Source organism: Colletotrichum acutatum, assembly GCF_030867785.1.
Source record: "Colletotrichum acutatum strain CBS 112980 chromosome Unknown BDZ83scaffold_139, whole genome shotgun sequence".
Lineage (NCBI taxonomy): Eukaryota > Fungi > Ascomycota > Sordariomycetes > Glomerellales > Glomerellaceae > Colletotrichum > Colletotrichum acutatum.
In genome coordinates, this window is record NW_026849133.1 from 1 (window position 1) to 22,800 (window position 22,800).

The 22,800-nt window shown below is 50.7% G+C and overlaps 9 protein-coding genes and 2 non-coding genes across 11 annotated transcripts; 6 read left to right on the forward strand and 5 right to left on the reverse strand.

The window, feature by feature from the left end:
• Window positions 1–89: 89 nt before the first annotated feature.
• Window positions 90–574, forward strand: BDZ83DRAFT_637672 (uncharacterized protein). The gene is made up of 2 exons (XM_060509317.1): window positions 90–307; window positions 357–574. The coding sequence occupies exons 1-2, from the start codon at window positions 131–133 to the stop codon at window positions 390–392; spliced, it is 213 nt and encodes a 70-aa protein (XP_060359663.1). The 5' UTR covers window positions 90–130; the 3' UTR covers window positions 393–574.
• Window positions 575–1,068: 494 nt separating this feature from the next.
• Window positions 1,069–2,126, reverse strand: BDZ83DRAFT_637674 (short-chain dehydrogenase). The gene has a single exon (XM_060509318.1). The coding sequence runs from the start codon at window positions 1,977–1,979 to the stop codon at window positions 1,188–1,190; it is 792 nt and encodes a 263-aa protein (XP_060359664.1). The 5' UTR covers window positions 1,980–2,126; the 3' UTR covers window positions 1,069–1,187.
• A 261-nt stretch (window positions 2,127–2,387) lies between these two features.
• BDZ83DRAFT_796468 (cytochrome P450 3A17) lies at window positions 2,388–4,493 on the reverse strand. Its single transcript, XM_060515872.1, has 4 exons — window positions 4,311–4,493; window positions 3,729–4,256; window positions 3,038–3,654; window positions 2,388–2,980 (listed from the first exon to the last, which is right to left on the reverse strand). Exons 1-4 carry the CDS (start codon window positions 4,404–4,406, stop codon window positions 2,722–2,724), a joined length of 1,500 nt encoding a protein of 499 aa, XP_060359665.1. The 5' UTR covers window positions 4,407–4,493; the 3' UTR covers window positions 2,388–2,721.
• Window positions 4,494–5,348: 855 nt separating this feature from the next.
• On the forward strand, window positions 5,349–5,452 carry BDZ83DRAFT_t276. Its single transcript has one exon. It is a non-coding gene; the product is annotated as a tRNA-Val (tRNA).
• Window positions 5,453–5,458: 6 nt separating this feature from the next.
• On the forward strand, window positions 5,459–5,530 carry BDZ83DRAFT_t277. The gene has a single exon. It is a non-coding gene; the product is annotated as a tRNA-Ala (tRNA).
• A 300-nt stretch (window positions 5,531–5,830) lies between these two features.
• On the reverse strand, window positions 5,831–7,325 carry BDZ83DRAFT_637691 (phosphorylcholine phosphatase). The gene has a single exon (XM_060509319.1). It carries the CDS (start codon window positions 6,999–7,001, stop codon window positions 5,907–5,909), a length of 1,095 nt encoding a protein of 364 aa, XP_060359666.1. The 5' UTR covers window positions 7,002–7,325; the 3' UTR covers window positions 5,831–5,906.
• Window positions 7,326–8,631: 1,306 nt separating this feature from the next.
• Window positions 8,632–10,495, forward strand: BDZ83DRAFT_83842 (unsaturated glucuronyl hydrolase). Its single transcript, XM_060515947.1, has 3 exons — window positions 8,632–8,781; window positions 8,960–9,107; window positions 9,163–10,495. Exons 2-3 carry the CDS (start codon window positions 9,006–9,008, stop codon window positions 10,447–10,449), a joined length of 1,389 nt encoding a protein of 462 aa, XP_060359667.1. The 5' UTR covers window positions 8,632–8,781; window positions 8,960–9,005; the 3' UTR covers window positions 10,450–10,495.
• Window positions 10,496–10,541: 46 nt separating this feature from the next.
• BDZ83DRAFT_756789 (uncharacterized protein) lies at window positions 10,542–13,462 on the reverse strand (the record flags this gene model as incomplete). Its single annotated transcript, XM_060514796.1, has 8 exons — window positions 10,542–11,197; window positions 11,250–11,572; window positions 11,624–12,022; window positions 12,077–12,097; window positions 12,153–12,355; window positions 12,419–13,113; window positions 13,173–13,253; window positions 13,318–13,462. The coding sequence occupies 8 exons, from the start codon at window positions 13,460–13,462 to the stop codon at window positions 10,542–10,544; spliced, it is 2,523 nt and encodes an 840-aa protein (XP_060359668.1).
• Window positions 13,463–15,468: 2,006 nt separating this feature from the next.
• On the forward strand, window positions 15,469–17,869 carry BDZ83DRAFT_709584 (uncharacterized protein). The gene is made up of 3 exons (XM_060511572.1): window positions 15,469–16,414; window positions 16,472–16,688; window positions 16,756–17,869. Exons 1-3 carry the CDS (start codon window positions 15,544–15,546, stop codon window positions 17,846–17,848), a joined length of 2,181 nt encoding a protein of 726 aa, XP_060359669.1. The 5' UTR covers window positions 15,469–15,543; the 3' UTR covers window positions 17,849–17,869.
• A 1,816-nt stretch (window positions 17,870–19,685) lies between these two features.
• BDZ83DRAFT_656317 (putative thiol-specific antioxidant protein) lies at window positions 19,686–20,430 on the forward strand (the record flags this gene model as incomplete). The annotated part of the gene is made up of 3 exons (XM_060510868.1): window positions 19,686–19,692; window positions 19,715–19,732; window positions 19,856–20,430. The coding sequence occupies 3 exons, from the start codon at window positions 19,686–19,688 to the stop codon at window positions 20,428–20,430; spliced, it is 600 nt and encodes a 199-aa protein (XP_060359670.1).
• A 161-nt stretch (window positions 20,431–20,591) lies between these two features.
• Window positions 20,592–22,323, reverse strand: BDZ83DRAFT_756791 (cytochrome P450 46A1; the record flags this gene model as incomplete). Its single annotated transcript, XM_060514797.1, has 4 exons — window positions 20,592–20,748; window positions 20,829–21,001; window positions 21,059–22,177; window positions 22,246–22,323. The coding sequence occupies 4 exons, from the start codon at window positions 22,321–22,323 to the stop codon at window positions 20,592–20,594; spliced, it is 1,527 nt and encodes a 508-aa protein (XP_060359671.1).
• Between the last annotated feature and the right edge of the window lie 477 nt (window positions 22,324–22,800).

The window sequence follows — 22,800 nt, forward strand, 5'->3', positions numbered from 1 at the left end:
GACGAGTGCTAGCGACGGGACAGGAAGTCCTGCCGCTGAAAACAAGACGTGGACGCTACCGCCCTTAGACACGCCTAGCAGTCCGTCAGCAGGAATATACGAATACCCGGAATTATCCGTGAAACTGGTCATGGGATCTGCCCTTGTACGTATGTATGTCGTGGTGGCCAACGCCGACGGGGACGATTGGACCACAGTTGGAGAAATTTTTCAAAGCCCTCTCGGATATCAACCTAGGGGTACTTTGGGCACCAAATGGGATGGAAGACTGGCTAACGGGACCTTGGTCGGGCCAGGTAGATACAAGGTTATTGTGAAAGCTCTGCACATCTTCGGCAATGCTGAGATGGATGCAGATTATGACGTGGCCGAGACGGTGGCCTTTAGCGTAGCGTATGCTCCCTAACAACCGTGCTGGCAGCAGCGTTACCGCAAGTGCAATCAAGTCAAGTTTGACACCCGTACCTATCAACTTGTTGATAATTCTTCTGAGGCTTGATTATCGCCTTACTGGAAAGTATAGTGACAGACCGAAAATCGTACCATTGTGCTATATACAAAAGAGAGATTCCCCTCAGGCATTTAGGCAATGTTGGTACATGTGTCAACTATGTTTCTGTGATATGGCAAGTCAATCTATATGATGAACGACGTTATCACGGCTACTTTGCTTCATCGTAGGAGTTATGTATGAAGCACTCAAGGATAACTGATATAAATTGCAGCCGTCGTTTGTGGCCTGTGTCAACACGTCGTACTATTCATGGTGTCAGTAGAACGCCTCTTTAGGAGCTTCGTGAGCTTGGGAGTCAACCTGAGCAAGCTCAGCCAAGGCCTGGATTGTGAGGATTGCGCAAGGAGCGCACTAGTGATTCATAATGAGATGTGAGGATTTCAGAAGTGTGCAGGAAATACGTCGTTGACGCAATAATCTTACCTCGCACCACGTGGTGATTGAGGCAGCTCACGAATCAGATGTGTCCTTACGAAAGCTGCAACTGATTGGCCCATATCATATTAAAATGTCGCGATGTTTCTGCTGGGCACCGTTTCGCATTGTGCGTCATACTCCGTGTAGAGTTCCGGTGAGTCGTTCATATTATCAGTAATAGGGGATGCAATCTCGGATTGAGAAATACTATTTAGGTAACGTATGTGATATCTGCGCACTTTGATAAATGATCCACCTATTTGCTCCCAGCTGCCTTTGCGTATTGCTCACCAAACGCACCATACCATCTGTCAATGACCTCTCCAGCCATCCCCGGCCCGATGGTCTCGATACCGTCTTCCAATTTACTAGCAACTTCCTCCATAAACTCATCCACGCTGAGGGCATCCGGATTATTCTCCTTCTTGTTGTCGTCTGGATCCGATCGCTCTCGGTGCAGGTCAGTTGCTACTGTCGGTGGCGCAATTTCTACAACTCTGACTTTGGAACCGCCGTGCTTGAGCTGTGTGCGAAGATTCATGCTCCAAAAGTGCAGCCAAGCTTTGGTGCCGTTGTAGACGGGGTTGATGATGGAGAATGGTATGAAGCCCAGTACACTCGACACGTTTATGATAAGGGCGGATTCCTTGGTCTGAAGGTGTGGTAACAGGCCTAGAGCCAGATGCATTGGGCCTCGGATATTGATGTCAATTTCTTGGTCCGCCTTGGAGAGGAAATCGTCGTCTTTGAGAATCTCCAGAGGGCGTTGCACCCCGGCGTTGTTGACGAGGCAGTCTAGGTCAGGGTGTTCCTTGGTGACACGTTTGACAAAGTCGGGGATCTGTTCGACCTTGCCCGTGTCCAGCACGTAATAGTCGACAGCCCCGATGTCTCTTGCTGTTTCTTGTAGTTTCGACTCTGTGCGTCCCGCAATGATGACTTTTTTGCCCTTCGAAATGAAATGTTGGGCCATCACCTTGCCGATGCCGCCACCACCACCGGTTATGATCGCACATTTGAATCCTAGGTTGTCTTCTGAGGGAGCCATATTTTCGTATCGTTGAATTGTAATGATAATTTGACGTTTATGCAGTAGTCCAAATGTTCTCACGGTATTTATGAGGGTCGTCGGCTACATGCAATATAGCCGAGATGAAACTAAATGAAGCATCTATGGATCTGAGAGCCAGAAAAGCCTGATAACAAGACCATTGAAAGTAGTGGGGTGTTAAATTTAAGGTGCCAGTGATGATGCCGAGCTTGTGTCACCTTTTGGAACCTAGCTATTAGGCGATGTTAGGCGATGACGCCGGCTTTGGCCCACCGACGTCATCATCTCTTAGGGAATGTACTCTTGGCCATGATGGTGGCGCTTTACCGTAAATCACTCAGTCTACCAAGGAAACCAATTTCTGAGTAAGGTGACTGGCTTAGCGTAGGCGTGGAATATTCTATCTGGCAGACTTTATCCTATGACCTTGGCGGATCTAGAATGAGTTGGCTTTGGATGTGGTCACAATCTCACCCATGAACATCTACTTGTAGGGTAGAAAGCGTTTATTCTTGGCAAGAACGAATGGTCGGTTAACAGGCAATCTCTCAAAAGGCTTCAATATTGAGTAGGTGCCCTCTCCTATAAATATGGGCAGTGCAGATATCTAATTGGCATTCCGTATTTGCATAATTCCGTTGTCAAAAAGCTAAAACTTTCTCAGCTTACATTAAATTCATGTTGAGAGACTTTCTTCAAGAAACATCCATAGTAGCCGACGTCTGTTGGGCTTGCCATTCTAGATCAACGTGATATTGCATCGCTTCTTCTTTGGCGATAGAAGGACGTAATCCTTCATTTCCATGCTGTCGGCTGGCATGTTTGGGTCTAGTTTTGCCCCGCGACAACTTTTAAAGAATACGGCAGTGGCAAGCCGGAGCTCCATCATTGCCAGATATTGACCAATGCAAACTCTAGCTCCAGTTCCCAATGGGAGGTATGACTGCCTTTGTTGGAGGGAGACTTTGGTCGTGTGTAGGTACCTATCAACATCAAATCTAGAAAGTCTCGAGTTAGCCCGTGCCTTTTCGGATGAATGGTCTAAGTCAACGTACTGATGAGGGTCCGGAAATACTTTCGGGTCGCGCTGCAAACTGTAGGCCGGGCTGCAAACAACAGTACCTGCGGGCACAAAGTGCGATGACAGCTTAGTACCCCCTTCCGGGACAAGCCGAGGTAGAGATGAGAGGACGGCGGGATATAAGCGCAAGGTCTCTTCTATGACAGCACTCAAGATGGGGCACGTCTCAAGCCATTTATCGTCAAAGTCATCGCCAAGTAGGGCAATCTCATCCTCGAGCTGTTGTTGCAAGACTGGCTGTTTCAACACTGACCAGATGAGGTACGTTAAAACGGCAGCGGTTGTGTCTGTTCCTGCAACCATCATACCTGCACCCTCCATGCTGACGGCCTCCTTTGTTAACCAAGACCGGCCTTCGTTGTCACATTCTGCAATCATCTCCGTGAAGATACTTTGAGTTGATGATGGTCCTCGCTGTTTCACACTCGCTACTCCATCTGCGCCACCAAGCCTGACTTGCTCAAGCTGCCGGGAGAATGTCTGAAGTAGTGCCCGAGGTATGAGTTGAGATACAGAGGCGAGGAACGGGATCTCGCACTGGATAACGTCCGCTATCAGAGCATTTTCAATAGCTCGCATGTACATCGTACTCTACGACATCACAGTGCACATGTGGTTAGTCCGTCAGTATCAAGGCCATATAACAAGTAATTGTTCTTTCATACCTTTCCAGATTCCAACACCCCCAATGACTGCCCAAACGAGAGCTGGCTGATGATATCAGCGGCCATATAGGTCCACCACTTGTGAGAGTTTGATGAGCCCGCCAAAGCCTCTGTTTTGATTTTCATGACTGCAATCTCAACTTTGCTCCTGATAGTCGATTCCCAATTTTTCCGCAGGGATGCAAGAGTGAAGGAGCCTTGCAAAAGTCTTCGCCGCTGCTTCGCCTCTTCGCTGTTCAAAATCATGGACAGAGATAATGCTGGTAGCTTCTTTGCGTAGTCGCCAATCCATTGCGCCTTTTCGAAACCGCCGCCAACTTTGTAGACTTGGGAAACTGATTGGATATCGATGCATGATACTTCATTTGGTGCGATTCTGACAATGCTTCCGTACCTTTCGTGGAGCTGGTGTACGTATGTCATGCGGGTTCCAGTCAACCGGCTAAGCTTCAACCTCAATCTTGAGCATCGCGTGTGCCAAGGCCCTGGAATATGTTTGAGAGGGGAGTTGTTGTACTGTGATAAGAGCTGCCTCAATCAGCTGGGAATGAATTGGCGTTTGTCAGACAGAGTGGAATTTACGTTGCAGACTAGGAGAACCCCTGCAGCTCCAACTAATGCCATGGCCATGGCCGTTCGATCGAAGTCATCTTCGGGGTGCAAAAGTATGACCCTCATGGCGAGTCTGCACCGGATCAACACCTGAAAGGTTGGTTTCTAACAATTTACATATTCATGAGGGGGTAAAGACCACGACTATAAGGGGAATTCGTAGCCTTTTCTCAATAGAACGCCGGAGGAACCGGATTAAACGCCAGCGACAGTTCCAACACAGACACTTCCAGATTCTTCAGCATCGCTGTGCCGCTTGTCACCTTGCACAATGGCTGTCTCGCTGACGAATGAGAACATAACGTTTCCGCCTTCCAACAACCAACGTCACGTTGGGGCAATTTGACTGGCCTCGGCAGTGATTAGAACCATGTAAAAGCATGCAGGCCAAGATGCTTTCGTGCAAAGGTGCCCTTTTGGACCTGTGATATTGGTTGGTTTGCTGGACTGCTATCCTCACCTGCAAACATGCAGCAAACAGGGTGGGCCTGCTTGGCTTAGCTTGCGGCACAGAATAAGTCTGTCCCAGGCTTCAAGCCCCGTGTCTGCAGTCCGTTTCCCGGGCATGACTTCCATGAACGGGCAAGCTAAAGTTAGAACAAACTGTGCAAGGATGTGGGAAGGAAGACAGCGAAGAACTGGGTGGACTGGTTGCGCCATGAGAGTTCCAGAGCACTTTCAAGTCACCCATGGCAGCTGGACTTGGCAATGTTGGACTGGGCTGGGCGCCAACAAGGACAGTCTTCTCGAAATCCCCAACTGCTTTCTAGCTCCGGACAATTCCTAAACTTGATTATTGCGTATCATTCTTGAATCAGCTTCATCCTCTATTCTCATTCAGAAACCACCTGCCACCCTTTGGCTAGAAGCAGACGATGCTTAACTGCTTTTGGTTGAATCTGAGTGGAGAAAAGTCTTCTCACCCCACAGAGGCTGGACCTTTCCCACAACACGCAGACCCGCAGATCACTTGGGCCCTCATTCGCACGATCCTTGCAACAAACACATGGTCTGGTGGTGTAGTTGGTTATCACGTCAGTCTAACATCGTGAACGCATCTTGCGCTTCACGTGGCACACTGAAGGTCTCCGGTTCAAGTCCGGGCTAGATCAGAGGATGGGCGATTGGTTTAGTGGTATAATGACCGCTTAGCATGCGGTAGGTCCTGGGTTCGATTCCCAGATCGTCCATGATTTTGCCCTCAGAGGCTGTGTTTTCTCTTTTGCATGTTGGCCCGTCTCAGATTTGACCCTTCTGAGCAGTTTTAAGTCAATCTTCGAGTTGCAGAGAGTAATACGCCCGTCTGTGTGGTGTAATCGAAACAAGGGTGGCCATGAGTGAAGGCAAGTGCTTACTACAGTTTACGGGTTGGGGGGATCTTTAACGGCCCCAGACTGCAAGTCATCTTTCTGCGCTGGTAGTTCTGGTGGTCGAATTCGACATGTGTACAACAATCTTTAGAAGTACCAAAGACGAAGGCTCATGGTAAATGGCATGATAAAACATTATATTGGTCATCTAGTTCTGTTACGCCTTTGTGGCTGCGTCTATCTTTTACTCCTAGATTTACTGAATCTGAGTAGGAGTAACAATAACCCAGTTCTTGTCCGCGGTGACGGGAAGGTTGTTCGCCTTCTGGGCAGCAGTGTTGTTCACAATCATCTCGTTCATGGTCGCCATGGCGCTGTCCTTGCGGTTTATCCAGAGGTGAATGCCGCCCTTAGCAACATTGACGCCGTGGAAGATCATGGGGCCGTCGCTGGCGGGGGTGTCGCCACCAGCTAGGATAGGTCCCTGCCACTCGTTGATGTAAGTGAGGATAGCTGCCCACTTGCCCTGCATCCAGGTAGCAGGAGTATAGAGGTAGGGAGTGATCACGAGGTCCAGGTTGGCCTCCTCGTTGTAGGTGCCGTCCTCGATCTGCTTACGGCTGGTGGTGAGGTCGCCGGAGGTCAGGTTCTTCATGAGCATGGTGACGCCGATGACATTCTCAGGCTTGACGTTGTAGCCGTACTTGGGGTCGGCAGCGACCATACGGACCAGCTCTTCAGCAGCGGCGGTGATAACGTAGACGTCGATACCGTTGGCCATCAACTTGTTGTAGAGTTCAACCTGGCCGGTAAAGATCTTGGGAGGGCTGACCTCGGTGGGGGTGATAACGTCGCCCTCGTAGTAAGTGGTAGGTATGGTACGGTTCAGAGCCATGAGGTCGTCCACGTGCTCCTTGAGCTCCCTCAAGGGGATACCGCTCCAGATCTGAGCAGCCCACGGGTAGCAAATAATGTCATCGATGTCGCACAGGCGGAGGTAATAGCTGTACAACGTCTCGGTGTGGTTTGCCGTATCCTTGAACGGAATGAGCTTCAGGGTCGGGTCCATGGTGTCACGGGTGAGGACACCAATGCTCTCGAGGTACGGCAGCAGCGACTCCTCGAGATCGAAGCGGTAGCTAGTGTTGTCCATGTCAAAGACGGCGTATTGGCTTTGGTTGGCGTTGGCCGCGATCATGGTGTTGAGGGCCTTGGCCGCCTCGGCCGGCCAGTGCTTCAACTCGGGGCCGGCAGTGTGGTTGGAGGCGTAAACCGACGGAGCGGCGTTCGCGACGCCACGGGCGATGGCCAGCCCGAGCGAGGCAACGATGGGGTTCATAGAGGTCTTCATGTTGACGATACTGGTGATGGAGCTAGTAACTGAATAGAGCTGCAGCTAGCCAGAAAAGACCAAAGTGAGGGTATGATTGCCGGCAGTGAAGAACGGGCCGAGAGCTGGGGGAACGGAGGAAGCCATTCATTTCCCACGGCGGCCGGGCCGCTGCCGCGTTATAAACAAGTTGGCGGCGATTGGGGAGAGGCCTCGCCCTGTCAACTTCTCGCTTTACCTCATTTTAGCTAATCATGGTTCTTCCTACTCGCTTACCGGTGCTGAGAACCTCAGACTGGCAGATGCTGCTTTGCCAAGGTGAGAGAGGTTTGCGCGGGTGTTGGCGGCGGCGTCCGCGACGTCGTGCAACATCCACTTTGTGGGGTCGACTAATCTCTTCTAGCTGGTTGGGGTAACATTCGTGACGATGAGCGGGATTATTGAAATGAGCTAACTGATAAACTTTTCGTCAGCCTGTGGGGGTTTTCCGGACAAGCCTGATAACAGCGCGGTGCGTGCGAAGACATCACGACGTTTGGTTTCTTTTCCGAGCGTCGCGTCAAGCTGAAAGAGCTGCTCAGCCCTACAGCATGGCGTGGAGGACGTGGAGATCTCCAGACTCCCACTGCGCCGCCAAGCCGAACTGTGCTGCTCACGTCACAGGGGTTCAGCACGAATGGACCATATCAGATGAACCACGTTGTCGGGTAACATTGCCGTTGCCGGCTGTTCGGACTTGTTTGGGTGGATAGTCAGAATATCCAGGACCATGATATGTCACATGTGCTGTTATCTAGCCGCGCAAGTGGCCTGAACTGATTCAATGCGTTGTTTCCGGCCTTGGTGACAGGCACCCGGAGCTGCCGTCGCGCCTCGGTGTTGCTATCTCTCTAGCTCTTGAAGTTCTGCACCTACTTGAGTCAAACCGTTGCTGCGTGCCTGGATTCTCAATTCACCGCGGAGGCTAACCGTACATGCACTCCAGAGAAACTTGTACCGACAGCTTGGTTCTCGCGTTCTTGGCCATGCCAATTAATCATGTCAATAAAAGTGCTGGTGTATGCGGCTTGGAGGCAAGGGGTGTTCGCGGAGACAACACCGACAGTCCGACACTGAGCGAAACCTGCTTGTGAGCAGCCTTTGCAACCGAAACAGGTTGCGAGTGAGACAGTCGCTCAATTGGAACTACAGATATCTCGACGTTCAAGCTCTCACGCTCCAGATGATAACGAGGACTTCGATTCCTCGGAGTCGTGCAGATAGATGGTTGTGCATGTGGTCTCGTGCAGCATAGTGAGGAAGTTCCACGCCGACCAGAAGCCGGCTGTGTCTGGTCGCACAGTTTCACCAAAGATCAGGATGATTGATCTGCGTCGCCAAACTTGCAACAGCAAGGACGACGGCGGGTTATATAACTTCAAGAACGTGATGACAATGTTCTGGCAAAAAGATTAGACTTCAGAGAGCCAAGTCGGAAGAATCAGAACTATCAAGATCTCGACTTCGGGCATCGGGCGATCGTCCGGACGAAAAATCCTCCGCGTAGAGACTGCACCACCACCCGATTACCGCTCCAACCAGACTTTGGTTCCCCGACGCTTCGACCGAACGCCTCAATCTTGGATCTTGCCGCGAGTCCGCTGCGAGGAATACAACGTCTTGTCCCGAGCGACAGGCCGAAGATACCGTGCTTCCTTCATTCGGCGCCAACACAGAGTTTCCGCTTACTTTCAAGCCTTTCCAACTCGCACTCACGCCCTTATAAGACTCTAGCCCCGAGTATTCCAGGGTCACCTAGATCGTAAGTGAATGTCTCAATGCCTCAACTGCTACAGTAGAATATCTTGAATCATCTCTGTCAACATGGCGCATCTCAGTGGACACACCTCCATCCCGGTGGATGACGTCTCATCCCCGAAGGACGTGACCTATGCTGAGTCTGATAGCACCACTGAGCTCAATGCTGATAGCGACACTAGCATCTCAGAATCAGGAGGCCGGTCTGTCACTACCTTGAGACGGAAGATGGCGCAATCAAAGCCTATTAGAGAACAAGTCGAGGGCTTGTTCGAGGAGAACGTCACGGCCAAAATCTTTAGAACAGCTGCAGATGCACTTGTGAACAACGTAAGTGGCATTGCTCTTACCCTGAGATGTCACATCAGTTTCTCACGACACACAGGATCCTCCTTTGGCATACCCAGAGTACGTCCTCCAGACGGGCCCGGAAGCCGGCAAGTACATCTTGCGAGAGGCCGACTTCTGGACTTGTGGTTTTTTCCCAGGCAACATCTACTCCCTCATTGAGAGACTAGTCAAGTTCCCTCATACCATGCCCGGTGGACAAGACAAGGCGGCTTTGCTGTCAAAGCTATGGTCGCTCGGTGCCTCATGGTCGGAACCCCTCCACACCACAGCCAAGCGCACGGATACCCACGACATGTCATTCATGATCCAGCCATCAATGAGAGTGAGGTGGGAGATTGCCCAAGATAAGCAGGCCTTGGACTCCATCGTGACCGCGGCGAGGGCTCTCTACACACGGTACAACTCCACTGTCGGAGCGATCCGGTCGTGGGACGCGCTGACCCAGCACGGAGTCACCATTACGAGTTTGACGGACGATTTCCTCGTTATCATTGACTCGATGTGTAATCTGGACCTGCTTTATTACGCTGCATCTCACACTGGCGAGCAAGAATTATGGGATGCCGCAACGCGACACGCCAAGACGTTGATCAAGTCGAACCTCCGCGTTGAAAAGGACTCTAGAGGTATCATCAAAGAGAAGATGTACAGCAACGTTCACGTCGTCAACTTTAATCCTAAGGACGGTGAGATCAAGGAGCGAAGAACGGGCCAGGGATACGCCGCCGAGTCAACGTGGGCGAGAGGTCAAGCTTGGGGTATTCTTGGCTACGCTCAGACGTTCCTGTGGACCGGCGATGAGGAGTTCTTGGAGGTATCCCGTGGCCTCGCAGAATACTTCTTCATGCGACTGGAGACGTCACCAAAGTCTGTCGAGTTCCCTGTGGAGGGCGAGAACAGAACCAAGGGCCGATATGTTCCGCTTTGGGACTTTGACGCGCCGATCGAAAATGAGGAGTTTCCTCTGAGAGACTCATCTGCCGGCATCATTGCCGCCAACGGCATGCTGGTACTGTCCCAGGCTCTGGCTGGACAGGGCCTGGCCAAGGAGAGCGCGAGGTACCGGGATATGGCCATTACGATCGTAAAGGATACCCTCGACTTCTCGCTGTCAACGGAGAAGGCCAAGTTCGTCTTCAATAATGGCGAGATCTCAACCGCAGACGCCGAGGAGGGCAAGACCTTTGACGCCATCTTGAAGAACGCCACGGCAAACCACAATACGCGGGATCACAAGCGATACTGGGACCATGGCTTGGTTTACGGCGATTACTACTTGATTGAGTTCGGCAACAGACTGCTGAAGATGGGATTGGTGTAACTCATAGTGCTTTGTGTATGTACAGGCTAAATAAGGGTATCACGAATAGAATATGAGATCGTTTTTCGCACGAGAAGTCCTTCAGCTCTCGTTCATTCCAGCTGTGTATTATCAACAGGGCCCCAGCCGTTGACTGGCATGGACGCATTACCATTGTTTGCCGTTTGTGCTGTGAACATCATGTCGTCAAAACTGATGATTCTATCCATTTCCATGAATCTTTGATCCATCAGCATGTGCGAGATGGCAGAAAGCTCGTCAGGCGCATCCGAATCTCTCGGAGTAAACCCAGTCATCGGCATGGGAGATCCCATGGGACCCATCATCGAGCCCTGCCTCATTTGACCTTGCGGCTGCTGATTTGAGAAGATGGGCGGCGGCCGAGGTTGCGATAATCCCGTCGTCTGATTCGGTGCCAATGGACTTGAGACGGGCGGCGCCATCCTGTTCGAGCTCTGAGCAAACAAGGCGTTGCCCTGCTGGTGGCTGAAAGCTGGCGTCTGAGCAGCAGGACTGCATCCCTGACCGCTGACACCGCTAGAGTATCCCAAGACGTCAACAGTGAACTGGGGATCTGCTTGACACTTGCGATGAAGGTCGCGGAGCTGCGCAGCGTATTTGCCAGCGAGACACTGGGCGTGCTTTTCTTTGAGGATGGGCCCGACCCAGCGCTTGGCCATCTCTTCCATGCTCTCAACTAGGGTCCAGAATTCTGGGGCAAGCTCTGCATCGTAGTACCGCCAATGGACTTGGGAACGTTAGGACGTCGTCCTGTTTATTATGGGTTCACATCCACTTACCGAGGAGTACTCTCGCGCTGATGAAGACGCAAAAGGCGAATTGGCTGGTGGCCGGGCTGTTTTCGGGGGTGTACTTCAAGTACTTCTCCGTAATGGTTGTCGTCTCGACTGCGGCTTCCTGGCAGGTTTCGGCACTACAGAAGCTAGGGAGCTTCACTATGTTAGACCAACGGGGCTCTGGATAAGCTATGCGCTGGTGGAGAAGAATCATTGAGGTATTGTGAGTGATGTGTGCGAGCGTGAGGTTGGGGTCCATGTTGATGAGAGCAGGTTGGCGAGAGATGTTGGAGTCCTTCCACTTCTGAGGCAGGAACATTTTCCAGCTAAAGTCTTGTCAGCATGAAGAACCCCCGATAGCACGGATGTATACGTACTGCACTAGACGCAGATCCAACTCCTTGAATCGAGTAAGCCAGCTGCTGACTTCCTGTCTATCGAGGAAATTAATCTTTTGTTGAAGAAAGTATGTCGTGACTCTACTAAGAGACTCGGTCGCTTCTATGCAGTATGCAAACGCCCCGACTGTGGTCATGTCGACCGTGTTAGGACCTTTGCGAGGATGGGCAGTGATGGGAGTTTGTGGTGGCGCATCAGCCGTCTGCTCCGGACTGGGATAATGTGCTGGTAGAAAGGCGATGGAGTTGCCCATCTTGGCGGCTGATCGATCCCAAATACCAAAGAAGGGAGTGATAACCGACTCTTCCTTGTGCCAAAGTCCACCATCAGCCGGAAGCCTACGGTAAACGTCGTCGGATGTCAAACTTGTGTTCCATCTGTGCAAGTCAGTTTGGCTGTCTACTTTTACATGCATTTATGTGAAGCCTTACCCTGTTGTGACGGAGCAAAACCTGAAAAACTACAGTCAGTATCACAGCAACGGAGGTTTTACTACATAAGGCTCACCTGTCAAGGTTGAAAATATTCCAAAATACTCGTCGCCGTTCTTCTTCTTCGGTCCAATTCTGGGGCGGCGGTATTGACGGCAACGGCTTCAGAAGAGGTTCCTTGTCTTGGTGATCGGCTTCGATACTCATTTGGAGGTATTCGACAGTCCTTGTGAGAGAGCCTACGATTGACCAAGCCTTTGATGCATCTCCGTTTCCGATCTTGACAGTGTTAGCAGCGCGAATCGGCAATACCTCGAAGAGCCAGTCTGAGACAGCACTCACATCATTGAAAGCTAAAATTACTAGCGCTTGCAGATTCTCGACCGAAAGATGATCCATCGCGTTGAGTATGACGATATTTCTTGACCGTGACGTCCGGCGCTCTACCTCTAGTGCTGAGAGTCGGATTTCCGAGTTGTCGACGAATCGAAGAGCTGCAACTACCATAGCATGGAGAACGACCACCAAGCGGGGCAGCTGTTCCGGGTCATGCACACGCCTCCGAAACTGTGTCTCGTGAAGGATCGGAATCCAGGGCTGAATGATGTTGAAGTGGATGTTGATGATGTCTTCCAGAAGTTCAGGCGTTGGCAGGCTTGTTGTAATGTTCTCCAAGTCTTCCAAGGGAAAGGCCAGATCGATGTTGGGGTTGCCACAGCTATCGACCCTCCGACGCTTTCTTGGTTGATTGTGAGGATGTGAGACAATCTCAATCCCATCGATAGTGTTTCGCCTGGAAGAACTGGACGTCGTGGGAGAGAACACGGCATGCTCGGCTGCCCCTTCAGGTGTGCCAGCTTGGGAGCCAGCTTTGGTCTTCGAATTGAGCTTGTGGAGCTCACGCGCCAGCAAGGAGAGAATTCCGACCACGTTCTGGGACTCGGCCGGCGCGCTGTGCGACTCTGTGTTGCCGTTGCCGTTTGAGGTCGGGTAGGATCCCTCACTGGACTTTTGCAATAGAGCATTCTCCAAAACCTCTTCACGACAGTCAATGCTGAACTCATGTGGCAGGGTTGCCGATTTGGGTGAGACTTACCCACTCGGCGATTCAGACTCTCAACCGCTCCGGGCTTGATACCCGGCTTGTTCTTCTTCAAATCGTACACGCATGGCGAGTCTACCAAATCAGTATGTCTATCTACATCCATTTTCGACATGAGTGTGGCACCCAGCAAACTTACCCAACCGCTTGCAGTGGGAACATATCGGCTGATCGCGAGAACACCGCAGCTTGCGGCGCCGACAGCCCTGACACGACGGGATATCGCCGTCAGAGCCATCAGGGGGCTGCGACCCCGAAGCTGGCGCCGGTGTGGTCAGATCCATACCGGCTCTAAGGATCGGCGCTCAGTAGCAGGCTCACGGCAGCGGTGGTGGCGGTGTCCCGGAGAGAGCCCGGACCGATCGGCGGGAGACCGAGAGTCAAAGATCCGATAAACGCCGCAGACAAGGGCGTTTGTGCGAGCGGCGCGGGCGTTTCTGCGTGTGGCTCCTCTCAACGTCGGTTACGTGGCAATCGTCGGCCATGGAATCGTGCGACGCGACGATGCAAGAGGGGATCAAAAGAGGATTCCTGTGTTTATGAGGTGGGAAAGTTGGGGGTGGCTGTGGAGAGGGGAACCGTCTGGGGTGCTCTCGGTTCGATTTGACCGAGGGATTTGGGGCAACGGCATCGATTCTCTACACTAAGCTCTTCTGATTCTTGAACTCAATCCTCCCCTGACCATAACGATTCACCTTCCCATAAGCGGACGAGCAGAGGGGAGGCGGAAAGTTTCCCCCGCACTCTGAGGATATCGAGGCAGGGGTGAGCAAGCGAGGAACACGAAGTGGGCGGTTTGGTGGAACGAGGTTGGTGCGGAGAAACTGGAGAGTGTGTCTTTAGCGCTTGCGGGCTCCTTTGAGCCGATGCCCGGCACCATACAAAGGCTAGTCGGCGGTCACTGGTCTAAACATAAGCAGTTAGGTTAGTTGATGATTAATATCGAGCAAAAGTGATTTCGGCTTGGCTTCGATCTCGGTATCTGGGGAAAGCGAGGTTTATTTGGTAAAGAGAAGGGGGAGAGAATTCGATCGCACGCTGAGAAGCAATTGAAACCCCTTTATGTCGTCCGGGCTCAGTTGTATTTTCACACTTCTTTTAGCACATGCCACAAGAGCTTAGATGTTTCCGGTGGTCTTGGAGAAGGCGTATTTTTTGAGTTATATAACTTAATGTCCATCGACTACCTACTTAATCTTTCATATGGGCCGAAGTCTTCAACCGTCGCCTATCACATTTCACCTCTTTGGCACCGACGGAAGCACAGATGAACTCACTCCATGGCTGCTCCTCACAACTTAGCAAACTCGATTCGTTGCGCTTGTTTTTTGTTTCCCCTAACTCCAAGCTTCTTACCCAAATTTGAAACTCGACGTCCGACAAGTTGTCGAACGGAAAAGGAGCAAACCCATCGCGCGGGTAATTCTATCGTTGTAAGCGAACTTGAACACCTGGACCCAGCTCTAATCCCCATATACCTGTACCCTTGTTGAAAAGTCTCACACCCATAGTTTGTATATGCATGTGGCATAGTGAACACAATTTATGGCCAATGAGTGAAGAAACCTGGCATCATATGCCTCTCGAGTGCTAGGGTTTCGGGTACCTGCAGCATGTTGCATGCACAAATCTCCGAAGAGCTGCAAGAAATGTTCAGGTGCCGATGGCTCCCGTCATAAGAGGGTGCCATCACTCTGACCTATGTGATTGTGGTCGTTTAGTTTCCAGAGCGACTAAATATCAGGTCGGGATCTCACATCATTATTATACTGAAGGCAGCGTGTTCCGTTTCTGCCTGAACTCAACGCCTCGGAGGTTGACTGCCTTCCGACGAGCGACGCAGGATAGCAGTCCTCGAGCAATATACTGCCAACATGAAGCGACCGCATCAATAGCGAACCTTTTGAAATGAAACAACAGTAGAAAGAAAGAGTGCAATTGACGTCTCTTGTCTGTCTTAAATAGAGGCACACTAATACCATCCGCGGGGTTGACTTTGGTTTCTTGGAGACGGAAGAAACCATGCAACAATTTCGAGTAGTTCGCAGTAAAGATGCAACAAAAGTCAATGAACTTACATTATCTAGCTCGTCAGCGATTTCATGTAGGTTTGACAGTGTGCGAAGGATTGCAGTGTCGTAGGACATTTGGTTCCAGACCTTCTCTGGCCGGCGCATCGAACGGATACCGGCAGGCTGTCCGACAAATACCCCGATATCCGACGCATCTGGGAAAGCCACAGTGGAACCAATAGTCTTCGAAATCATCGCAAGACAAAATAAGACCAGCCGATGGGTGACGAGACATATTCTGAGCATTTCCATTCCGCACAAGCCATCTTGTGCGTTCGCGAACATATCTCACAATGCCACCCCTGTCAGGATTCTCCAACAATCCCCTCCGAACCAGGGCGGACTTGGTACAAGCTACCCTCGCACTGCTCCGGCCCCTCCTACCCCACTTCTCCCCGTCCAAGGGCCGGATCCGAGTTCCGGTAAATTCGGCAACGCATTTTGATGAAACAGCCGCTCAACTCGAAGGTTTCGCTCGGCCACTATGGGCTGTAGGTGCCTTGCTCCTTGGAGCCGATGCCACTTCAGATCCAGCACTGTCAACTGCAATCACCGAAGTAGTCCAACCATGGATCGACGGCTTCGTCACAGGAACCGACCCCGAGCACCCTGAGTACTGGGGACCAATTCTTGGCCCCGATCAGCGCATGGTAGAGGCCGAGATTGTAGCATTTGCCCTCCTGTCTGCACCGGGTCGTATCTTCAAGCCGTTGAGTGACAAGTCGAAGGAAAACATCACCAACTGGCTCCGGTCTTTGAATGGGATGGAAATGCCGAAGAACAACTGGCGTTGGTTCAGAGTGTTTGGAAACTTGGCTCTGTTTAAAGTCTGCGGCGTGCCATATGAAAGTGTGCGCGATGAGATAAACTCAGACTTAGCGCTCCTAGACACTTTCTACCGATTTGATGGTTGGTCGGCAGACGGTCCCTGGCAAACAACAGAGCATGCCCAGAATGAGTTCGAGCAGTTTGAGAAGACTGGCAGACGCGATGCGATAGGAATCGGAAGACAGGCCGACTACTACTCTGGTAGCTTTGCTATTCAGTTCAGTCAGCTACTGTATTCTCGGTTTGCTGCGGATATCGATCCTGAACGAGCGGAGAAGTACCGCCAGAGAGCAAGAGACTTCGGTGCCACTTTCTGGCGATATTTTGACTCTGAAGGTGAGTTCTTTTGTGGAACTTTTGACCCCGACCATGCAATGGGCTAAGATTCTTTAGGCTCCGCCATACCTTTCGGCCGGTCTTTGACTTATCGCTTCGCCTGCGGAGGATATTTCGCTGCTCTAGCTCTGGCACAAGTACCCGACATGCCAAAACCTCTTCATACCCCCGGGGCCATCAAAGGCTTCCTCCTGAGACATCTTAGATGGTGGGCAAATAACTCAGATGGTGTCTTTTATCCCGATGGTACCATGAATATCGGGTGGCTGTATCCGTAAGTACACCTAAACCCAGCCCATCCGCAGCCACGTCAAAGGGATTCTTGCTCATATTCAGCCTAGGAACATGTACCTGTGCGAAGATTACAACTCACCTCAATCTCCGTACTGGTGTTTGAAGACCCTCATTGCGGTTGGCCTTGCGGAGGACGATGATTTCTGGACTGCAGAGGAAGAGCCATACCCCTCTCTTCCTTCCACAGACTCAGTTGCGCTCGTCCCAGCCCCTCAGCAGATTGTGTGCAACCACCCTGGCAGTAACCATCATTTCCTCCTTTCGCCAGGACAATTTGTAGCATGGCCAATGAAGGCTAACCAGGCTAAGTACTGCAAGTTTGCTTACTCGTCGGCTTTTACATTCTCCGTCCCAACGGGCCCATTGATCCAGCAGATTGCTCCTGACAACGCCCTTGCTCTGAGTCGCGATGGTGGCGAGACGTGGGCGGTTAAGTGGAAATCTGAACCAGTGCGCTTCTCGACTGCGTTTATCAAGACAGCTTCAGGCACGCAGGAAGTACAAGCTGCGAGCGCTAAATGGTATCCATGGGGTGACAGAGCCGTTAGTGTAGACACCACGCTAATTCCACCGTCTGACCGATGGCCGGACTGGCATATTCGAGTCCACAAAATCAAGGTGCACGAGAAACTCAAGACGCTACACACAATCGAGGGCGGCTTCGCTATCTCTGGGCGCAAAAAGGGCGGCCAGACTGATGGGTTGCCTCTGTCTGTCATCTACGAAGTTCCGAAAAACGCCAGCTTTGGGTCCGCCGAAGGGGTTTTACAGAAAGAGCTTTCTACTCTGATCTTGTCCTCCGCAGGCGCCAGCGGCGTGGTTTCAAAGTCGCCGAGCAGTCGTCAGACAATATCAGAAAGCTTCCCACTGAAGCCTGATTCGAACACAAACTTGGCCTGCCCTAGGACCTTAATACCGGTCGTTTCTCATGCTACTGTCGGCGGCCTTGATGCCGGATTTGAAATAGTCCTGGTCGAGTCCGTCTTTGCGTTGTCTACTTCGGCAAATAAGGGTTGGCCCAGTGCTAGCAAGTCATTGGCAGAACGATGGTTGGATATTCCACGGGTGCAGCTGGAATCTGACAATCCGGACGCAGCGGACGGCGATGTTATTTTAGTCGTTGCCTCTACTCAAGCCTAAGTGTCAATTTGATAACTGGACATATACATAAAGTGCTTTGTAATCTACTCATCAGACACCCGTGACACAAAGTCCCCATGACTATTATCTCACGCACCGCGCTGAAGCTAGGAAATGCGGAAATATAGTTCAAGCACGTCCAGGCCGTGCTTACATGTGGTCTAGGAACCTTCATATCAACGGTAGCCTATGATATGTTGCGGAACCTTGATGAGACTAATGATATCTTCAATTCTGTATGATTCAATTTGGGGACCTTGAAAGAGCATGAGGGTATTTGCTCCGGTCTGAGACCGCAGCCATTGAGGTTCATAAATGCCGGAGATAGGTTTCAGTATACTTGAAGATTCCGCATATCGGAGAAAGCATATGCCATCAATATACGTAGAACCCCATACCGCCTACAGGTTAATCGTATTTCCTTCAGAACTCACGAGGTTTCATGAATTTGTATTGCATCACGACATAACACTGTTGTCCATCATGTCTTCATACCCCGGAACCGCAAGCGTCTCTCGTCCGTGGACCGTGCTTCACCGGCCTAGGTCTTTCACACAAGTCAGTCATCGGCTTTCTATGAACGGAGATTTAGTTCAAGAAAGTCCCATAGAAGAACAAATTTCATTCGGCTCCTCGTCAGGATCGGAACCTGAGACCGACATTGCCTCGCAAGAAACACCATCAACCCTCGAGACCAAACAACGCAGGGGTCTCCGCACACTACATATCAAGTACGAAGCAAGGATTAATGAAATCAAAGTCATGCATTTTCGGCGTCGAAACGAAAGTCGACGGGCATATGACAACAAAAGGACGATCGTCATTGACGATTATAACAAGGCTGGATGCTGGGCGCTCTTCCGATTTTCTCCACGGCGCAAACTCGACGCGATTGACCGGGACCAAGACAATGCCAACGACTACTTTGCGAAGTGTGAGAAAATCGAGCGTGGGGCCGTCGAGAGGAGGTTTGAAGATCGTGAGGAGCTTTACATACACTGCTATAGGAGAGCGTGGAAGAAGACGTACCCTTCGATAACATTCTGGTACGACAGGCCAAACCCGAATGCACTGGGCATATCCGTTATGACATATTATCAGCCAATCGGTTAGAAAGCATCGCACGACTTATACCAGCATCAATTCCTTAGGGATGAAGGCCTTAATGGCAACATAACTGGCCTTATCTGAAACCACTGGCTGCAGCTTCACATCATGAGCCAACGACCAGTTCCGCTTCTGGTGTTGATGAGAGAATACATAGACAATAAAACAATCATCAATCAGCTGTTAGTACAAAGTAACGTTACCAACGTCCCATCTGATCCCACCATGCTGCAAAGCGTGTTACCAATACTGATTCAGAGATTCAAAGATTTTTTTTTAAAAAAAAGGAAAAGGTCCAATACATTTAGCTGCTCATTCTCTTCTTCTTGGGGCTAATAATCTTGAATGTAACCCATATGTATACGCACAGTACTTCGCCAAACGATATGGAGCTAACACCCGGGGTCGTAATCTTTCATGACCAACTCCGGGTATAGCAGCCATAGTCTTGTTACTTTTAGAGAAAGTAAGAATGTACAAAAGCCAAAATCCGCTGTCTTGGTCTTAGTGCTTTTCTAGATGCTGACTTGCGGGCGAAAGGAAGCACATGCTCCATGGTATCATAGACTACCTAAACTGGCGTTGTCACAGGAACGACATGTCGTCATGGGGTCAGCACACCAGCGAAGGCTATTAGATTGGCCAACACCCCAAACTTAACCCTCAGATACTTCCCCGCAAATTTGTGTATGTCTCCCATTTTTGCGTCCTCAATTTCTAGAAATAAATCATGAGTAGTAAGTTGATTCCTATCTATAGAGGATTTTTGGACCCAACGTAAAAGCGTAGGGGGCAGGATGCAAAAGAGACAAGACATATGATTGAAGAAGGAGTTACATGTTTCCCATTGAATCGAAGTTTTTTTAGGGTAGAATTGGCACTTGATTAACAGAAATACAGACTCACCCCTCGACATCCCCAGACCTGAGGACGACGGATTGTGCGACCACCTTAGAGGCTTCAACCTACCAAGCGTTTCACTCCCCTCTGCGAAAGATAACTCTATGAAGGTCGACTTGGCAAACTTGGATGGGTTGACTGTCGTGTTCAACTATCCGCGTACTGCAGAACCAGGCGAAGAAGTCCCTCCCGAGTGGAACAGTATCCCAGGTGCCAGAGGCTGCACGCCACAGGCCTGCTCGTGCCGGGACAACTTTGATGCGCTGAAAGACCTTGGGGTAGCTCAGGTGTTCGGTGTGTCCACTCAGAGTTCAGAAGCCCAAAAAGAGCTTCGCGAAAGGGTTCATTTGCCTTATGATCTCTTAAGCGACGCCAATTTGAGGTTCGCGACCGCGGCAAGACTCCCTACCTTTGAGTGGAAACAGCGAAAGCTGATCAAGCGGGTCACTCTTGCGATTAAGAGTGGAAAAGTTGTCAAACATTGGTACCCTGTGTTTCCCCCAGATCAAAACGTCATAGAAGTTCTGAAGTGGTTGAAAGAGTATGAAGGCAAGGCGGCTATCTCTTCGGAATGAGGAGTCAAGAGATCTCTCGTGGCTTTTCTAGCTAATTTCTGTACTTTCTGTGCAAATGATAGCTGTGGTAGAAGCAAAACGATGAGTAAAGTCGATGCTCCAGTGCTGCCTCAAATCGAATGAAACCACTATACTATCATCTTTTTTGCCGTGCTGACAGCCTATTCTTCACGGGAATGAAGGTGAATGTACAAAGGAGGCTTCTCCCAAATTCCAAAAGACTTCTGCTCAATCCAATTCGAGTTCTGATCCGCAAGCTCAACATTGAACTTCCACAGCACTGTAGCTAGAATGAGACGCATCTCGTGATAGGCAAGGCTAAGCAAGAGTCAGAGCTAGATCCCCAAATTCACCAAAGGATTGCAACAGGATCAACCAACAACTTGGGGGATACGTACTTCTTGCCGATGCAGTTTCTCGGGCCATATGAAAAGGGTTGAACAACCTCCTTGTTGTCGTTTGCGTATTTCTCGGGCGGTTCGGCGAGCCAACGCTCGGGCACAAAATCAAGCGGATCAGTGAAATTGTACGTTGAAGTGTAAGCTGCGTACTGCGCGACGCTTGTAGCCGTCTGTATTCATATTAGCGATAGTGACCAATGGGGTCGAGAAAACGTGTGGCTTCTCACTCCCTCTGGGACAAATTGCCCGCAAACAGTTGATCCTCCTTGAGGAGCCACACGAGGCACCACACCCGGAGCCGGGGGATACATGCGAAGCCCCTCTTCTAGACACGCATTGAGATAAGGAAGCCGTTGCAGGTTGATGATGTTCAGGTCTTGCAGATGAAGTGACCGGATCTCTTCCGAAAGAATCTTCAATTTGTCGGCGTTCCGGCATAGAAGAAACGTGAGACCGCTCAACAAAGTAGCTGTCGTCTCGGTCCCGGCAATCATGAAGATTTGGGCGTTGGCGTACATCTCCCCCCGTGAGATGTTGTCGAGGTCAGCATTTCGTTGAACGAGACTCCAGATATCCCCTCTGTCCTTGTCATATTGCAGGCGGCGATCCACTCTGTCGTTGGAGTACTTTGTATGCTTCTCCATTCCTGCTTTAAGGGAGCTCGACAGTAGCGGAGCAAAGAGTCGTCCAAAAATTGGGTAGACTCGCAAGAAGGTTCCCATGACCATGTACTTGACGCTCGAAAAGACGTTGCTTACCCACGGCACATAATCGCCATCTTGAAGCATTCCCAGTGGCTCCCCGAAGGTGAGATCGGCCATGATGTCGAATGTTGTAAAGTTGTACATCCGCACTATGTCGACAGTGATCACGTTATCCTTTGTTTGACCATCCCGCCGGGACGCCTTGTCTCCAAGCTTAGATACCAAGAGATCTGTATAGCCGCGGATAAGTGACTCTTGTTCTCTCAAAGCCTTCTCAGAGAAAGCGTGGGAGAAAATACGGCGCTGTCGTGTATGTGTTGCATCATCTGCGTGCAGGATATCATAGTGTTCTTGATGACCCATGAGCGCCCTGTCTTTGGGAAACCCGCCACGGCCACCGACCCTGTGTCCTTGGATGTCTTTCCATGCTCTAGGGTCGATGTAGCTCAGCTGATTAGGTCCAATGCGCACTATTGGTCCGTACTTCTTGTGTAGGCGAACGCCCATGCTATGCGAGCTTCCGAGACTGAAGTGAGAAAGTTGAGGAAGACGCGAGGCCGCATATAGAATGGGCCCGGGGTACTTTCGAAGGGGGTGGAAGAAGAGTCGATAGACGATAATCCAGGCTCTCCACAATAATAACTGCTCAATGTTCAACCCATCAGCGGTCAATGAGTACTCTGTGAATTCGGGTTATAGACGTCACTTACGAGGAGGATGAAGGTAACAGGTGCAGAGACAAGCCCCGAGCCCAGGAGCCCTGCAGTCCGTGCCATATCTGTCTTCATGTTGAGTGACGTGAGTTTGAAATTTACTTGGATGTTGCTTTTGTCACAAGATTCATACTTCTCGGCCTCTTATAGCTAAGATGAACTCAGCTGCAATGTGTTTGCGGAGTTTTCGCGCGGAGATAGATGGCGAATGGTCCGCACTCCGGCAGAGCGAGCGATACGCGGATTCGTACCCGGGACCGGAGCCGTCACAAATACCGAGAGCTACTACTCCAGGGCTCCGACTTCATTTGGGAGTCATCCAATATCATGAAAATGAACGTCATGCCTCGCGGTCTCATGTTAAGACAATTGAGAAGCGCCGGGGCGATGTCCCTGCTGCCACCTTGTAATCCCAAGCAGAGGCCTCGCAATCCTTCCCCATCACGAGTCCTTCACCTTGCACACACGCGAGAGCGATTTCTGATGTTAAACAGGTCTCTCAATAAAACCAAAAAGTCATCAAGCTCGAGTTATAATCGAAGTACATACTAT

What these genes read in the sequence shown, in the direction of transcription:
- BDZ83DRAFT_637672 (XM_060509317.1), top strand. Translation starts at nt 131, where the DNA reads ATGGGATCTGCCCTTGTACGTATGTATGTCGTGGTGGCCAACGCCGAC. An exon ending in TCGGGCCAGGTAGATACAAG is followed by an intron (nt 308 to 356) that starts GTTATTGTGAAA and finishes AGATGGATGCAG; the next exon opens with ATTATGACGTGGCCGAGACG.
- BDZ83DRAFT_637674 (XM_060509318.1), bottom strand. Translation starts at nt 1,979, where the DNA reads ATGGCTCCCTCAGAAGACAACCTAGGATTCAAATGTGCGATCATAACC.
- BDZ83DRAFT_796468 (XM_060515872.1), bottom strand. Translation starts at nt 4,406, where the DNA reads ATGAGGGTCATACTTTTGCACCCCGAAGATGACTTCGATCGAACGGCC. An exon ending in GGGTGTTGGAATCTGGAAAG is followed by an intron (nt 3,655 to 3,728) that starts GTATGAAAGAAC and finishes GTGATGTCGTAG; the next exon opens with AGTACGATGTACATGCGAGC. An exon ending in GTATTTCCGGACCCTCATCA is followed by an intron (nt 2,981 to 3,037) that starts GTACGTTGACTT and finishes GAGACTTTCTAG; the next exon opens with ATTTGATGTTGATAGGTACC.
- BDZ83DRAFT_637691 (XM_060509319.1), bottom strand. Translation starts at nt 7,001, where the DNA reads ATGAAGACCTCTATGAACCCCATCGTTGCCTCGCTCGGGCTGGCCATC.
- BDZ83DRAFT_83842 (XM_060515947.1), top strand. Translation starts at nt 9,006, where the DNA reads ATGGCGCAATCAAAGCCTATTAGAGAACAAGTCGAGGGCTTGTTCGAG. An exon ending in CAGATGCACTTGTGAACAAC is followed by an intron (nt 9,108 to 9,162) that starts GTAAGTGGCATT and finishes CACGACACACAG; the next exon opens with GATCCTCCTTTGGCATACCC.
- BDZ83DRAFT_709584 (XM_060511572.1), top strand. Translation starts at nt 15,544, where the DNA reads ATGCCACCCCTGTCAGGATTCTCCAACAATCCCCTCCGAACCAGGGCG. An exon ending in GCGATATTTTGACTCTGAAG is followed by an intron (nt 16,415 to 16,471) that starts GTGAGTTCTTTT and finishes AAGATTCTTTAG; the next exon opens with GCTCCGCCATACCTTTCGGC. An exon ending in AATATCGGGTGGCTGTATCC is followed by an intron (nt 16,689 to 16,755) that starts GTAAGTACACCT and finishes TATTCAGCCTAG; the next exon opens with GAACATGTACCTGTGCGAAG.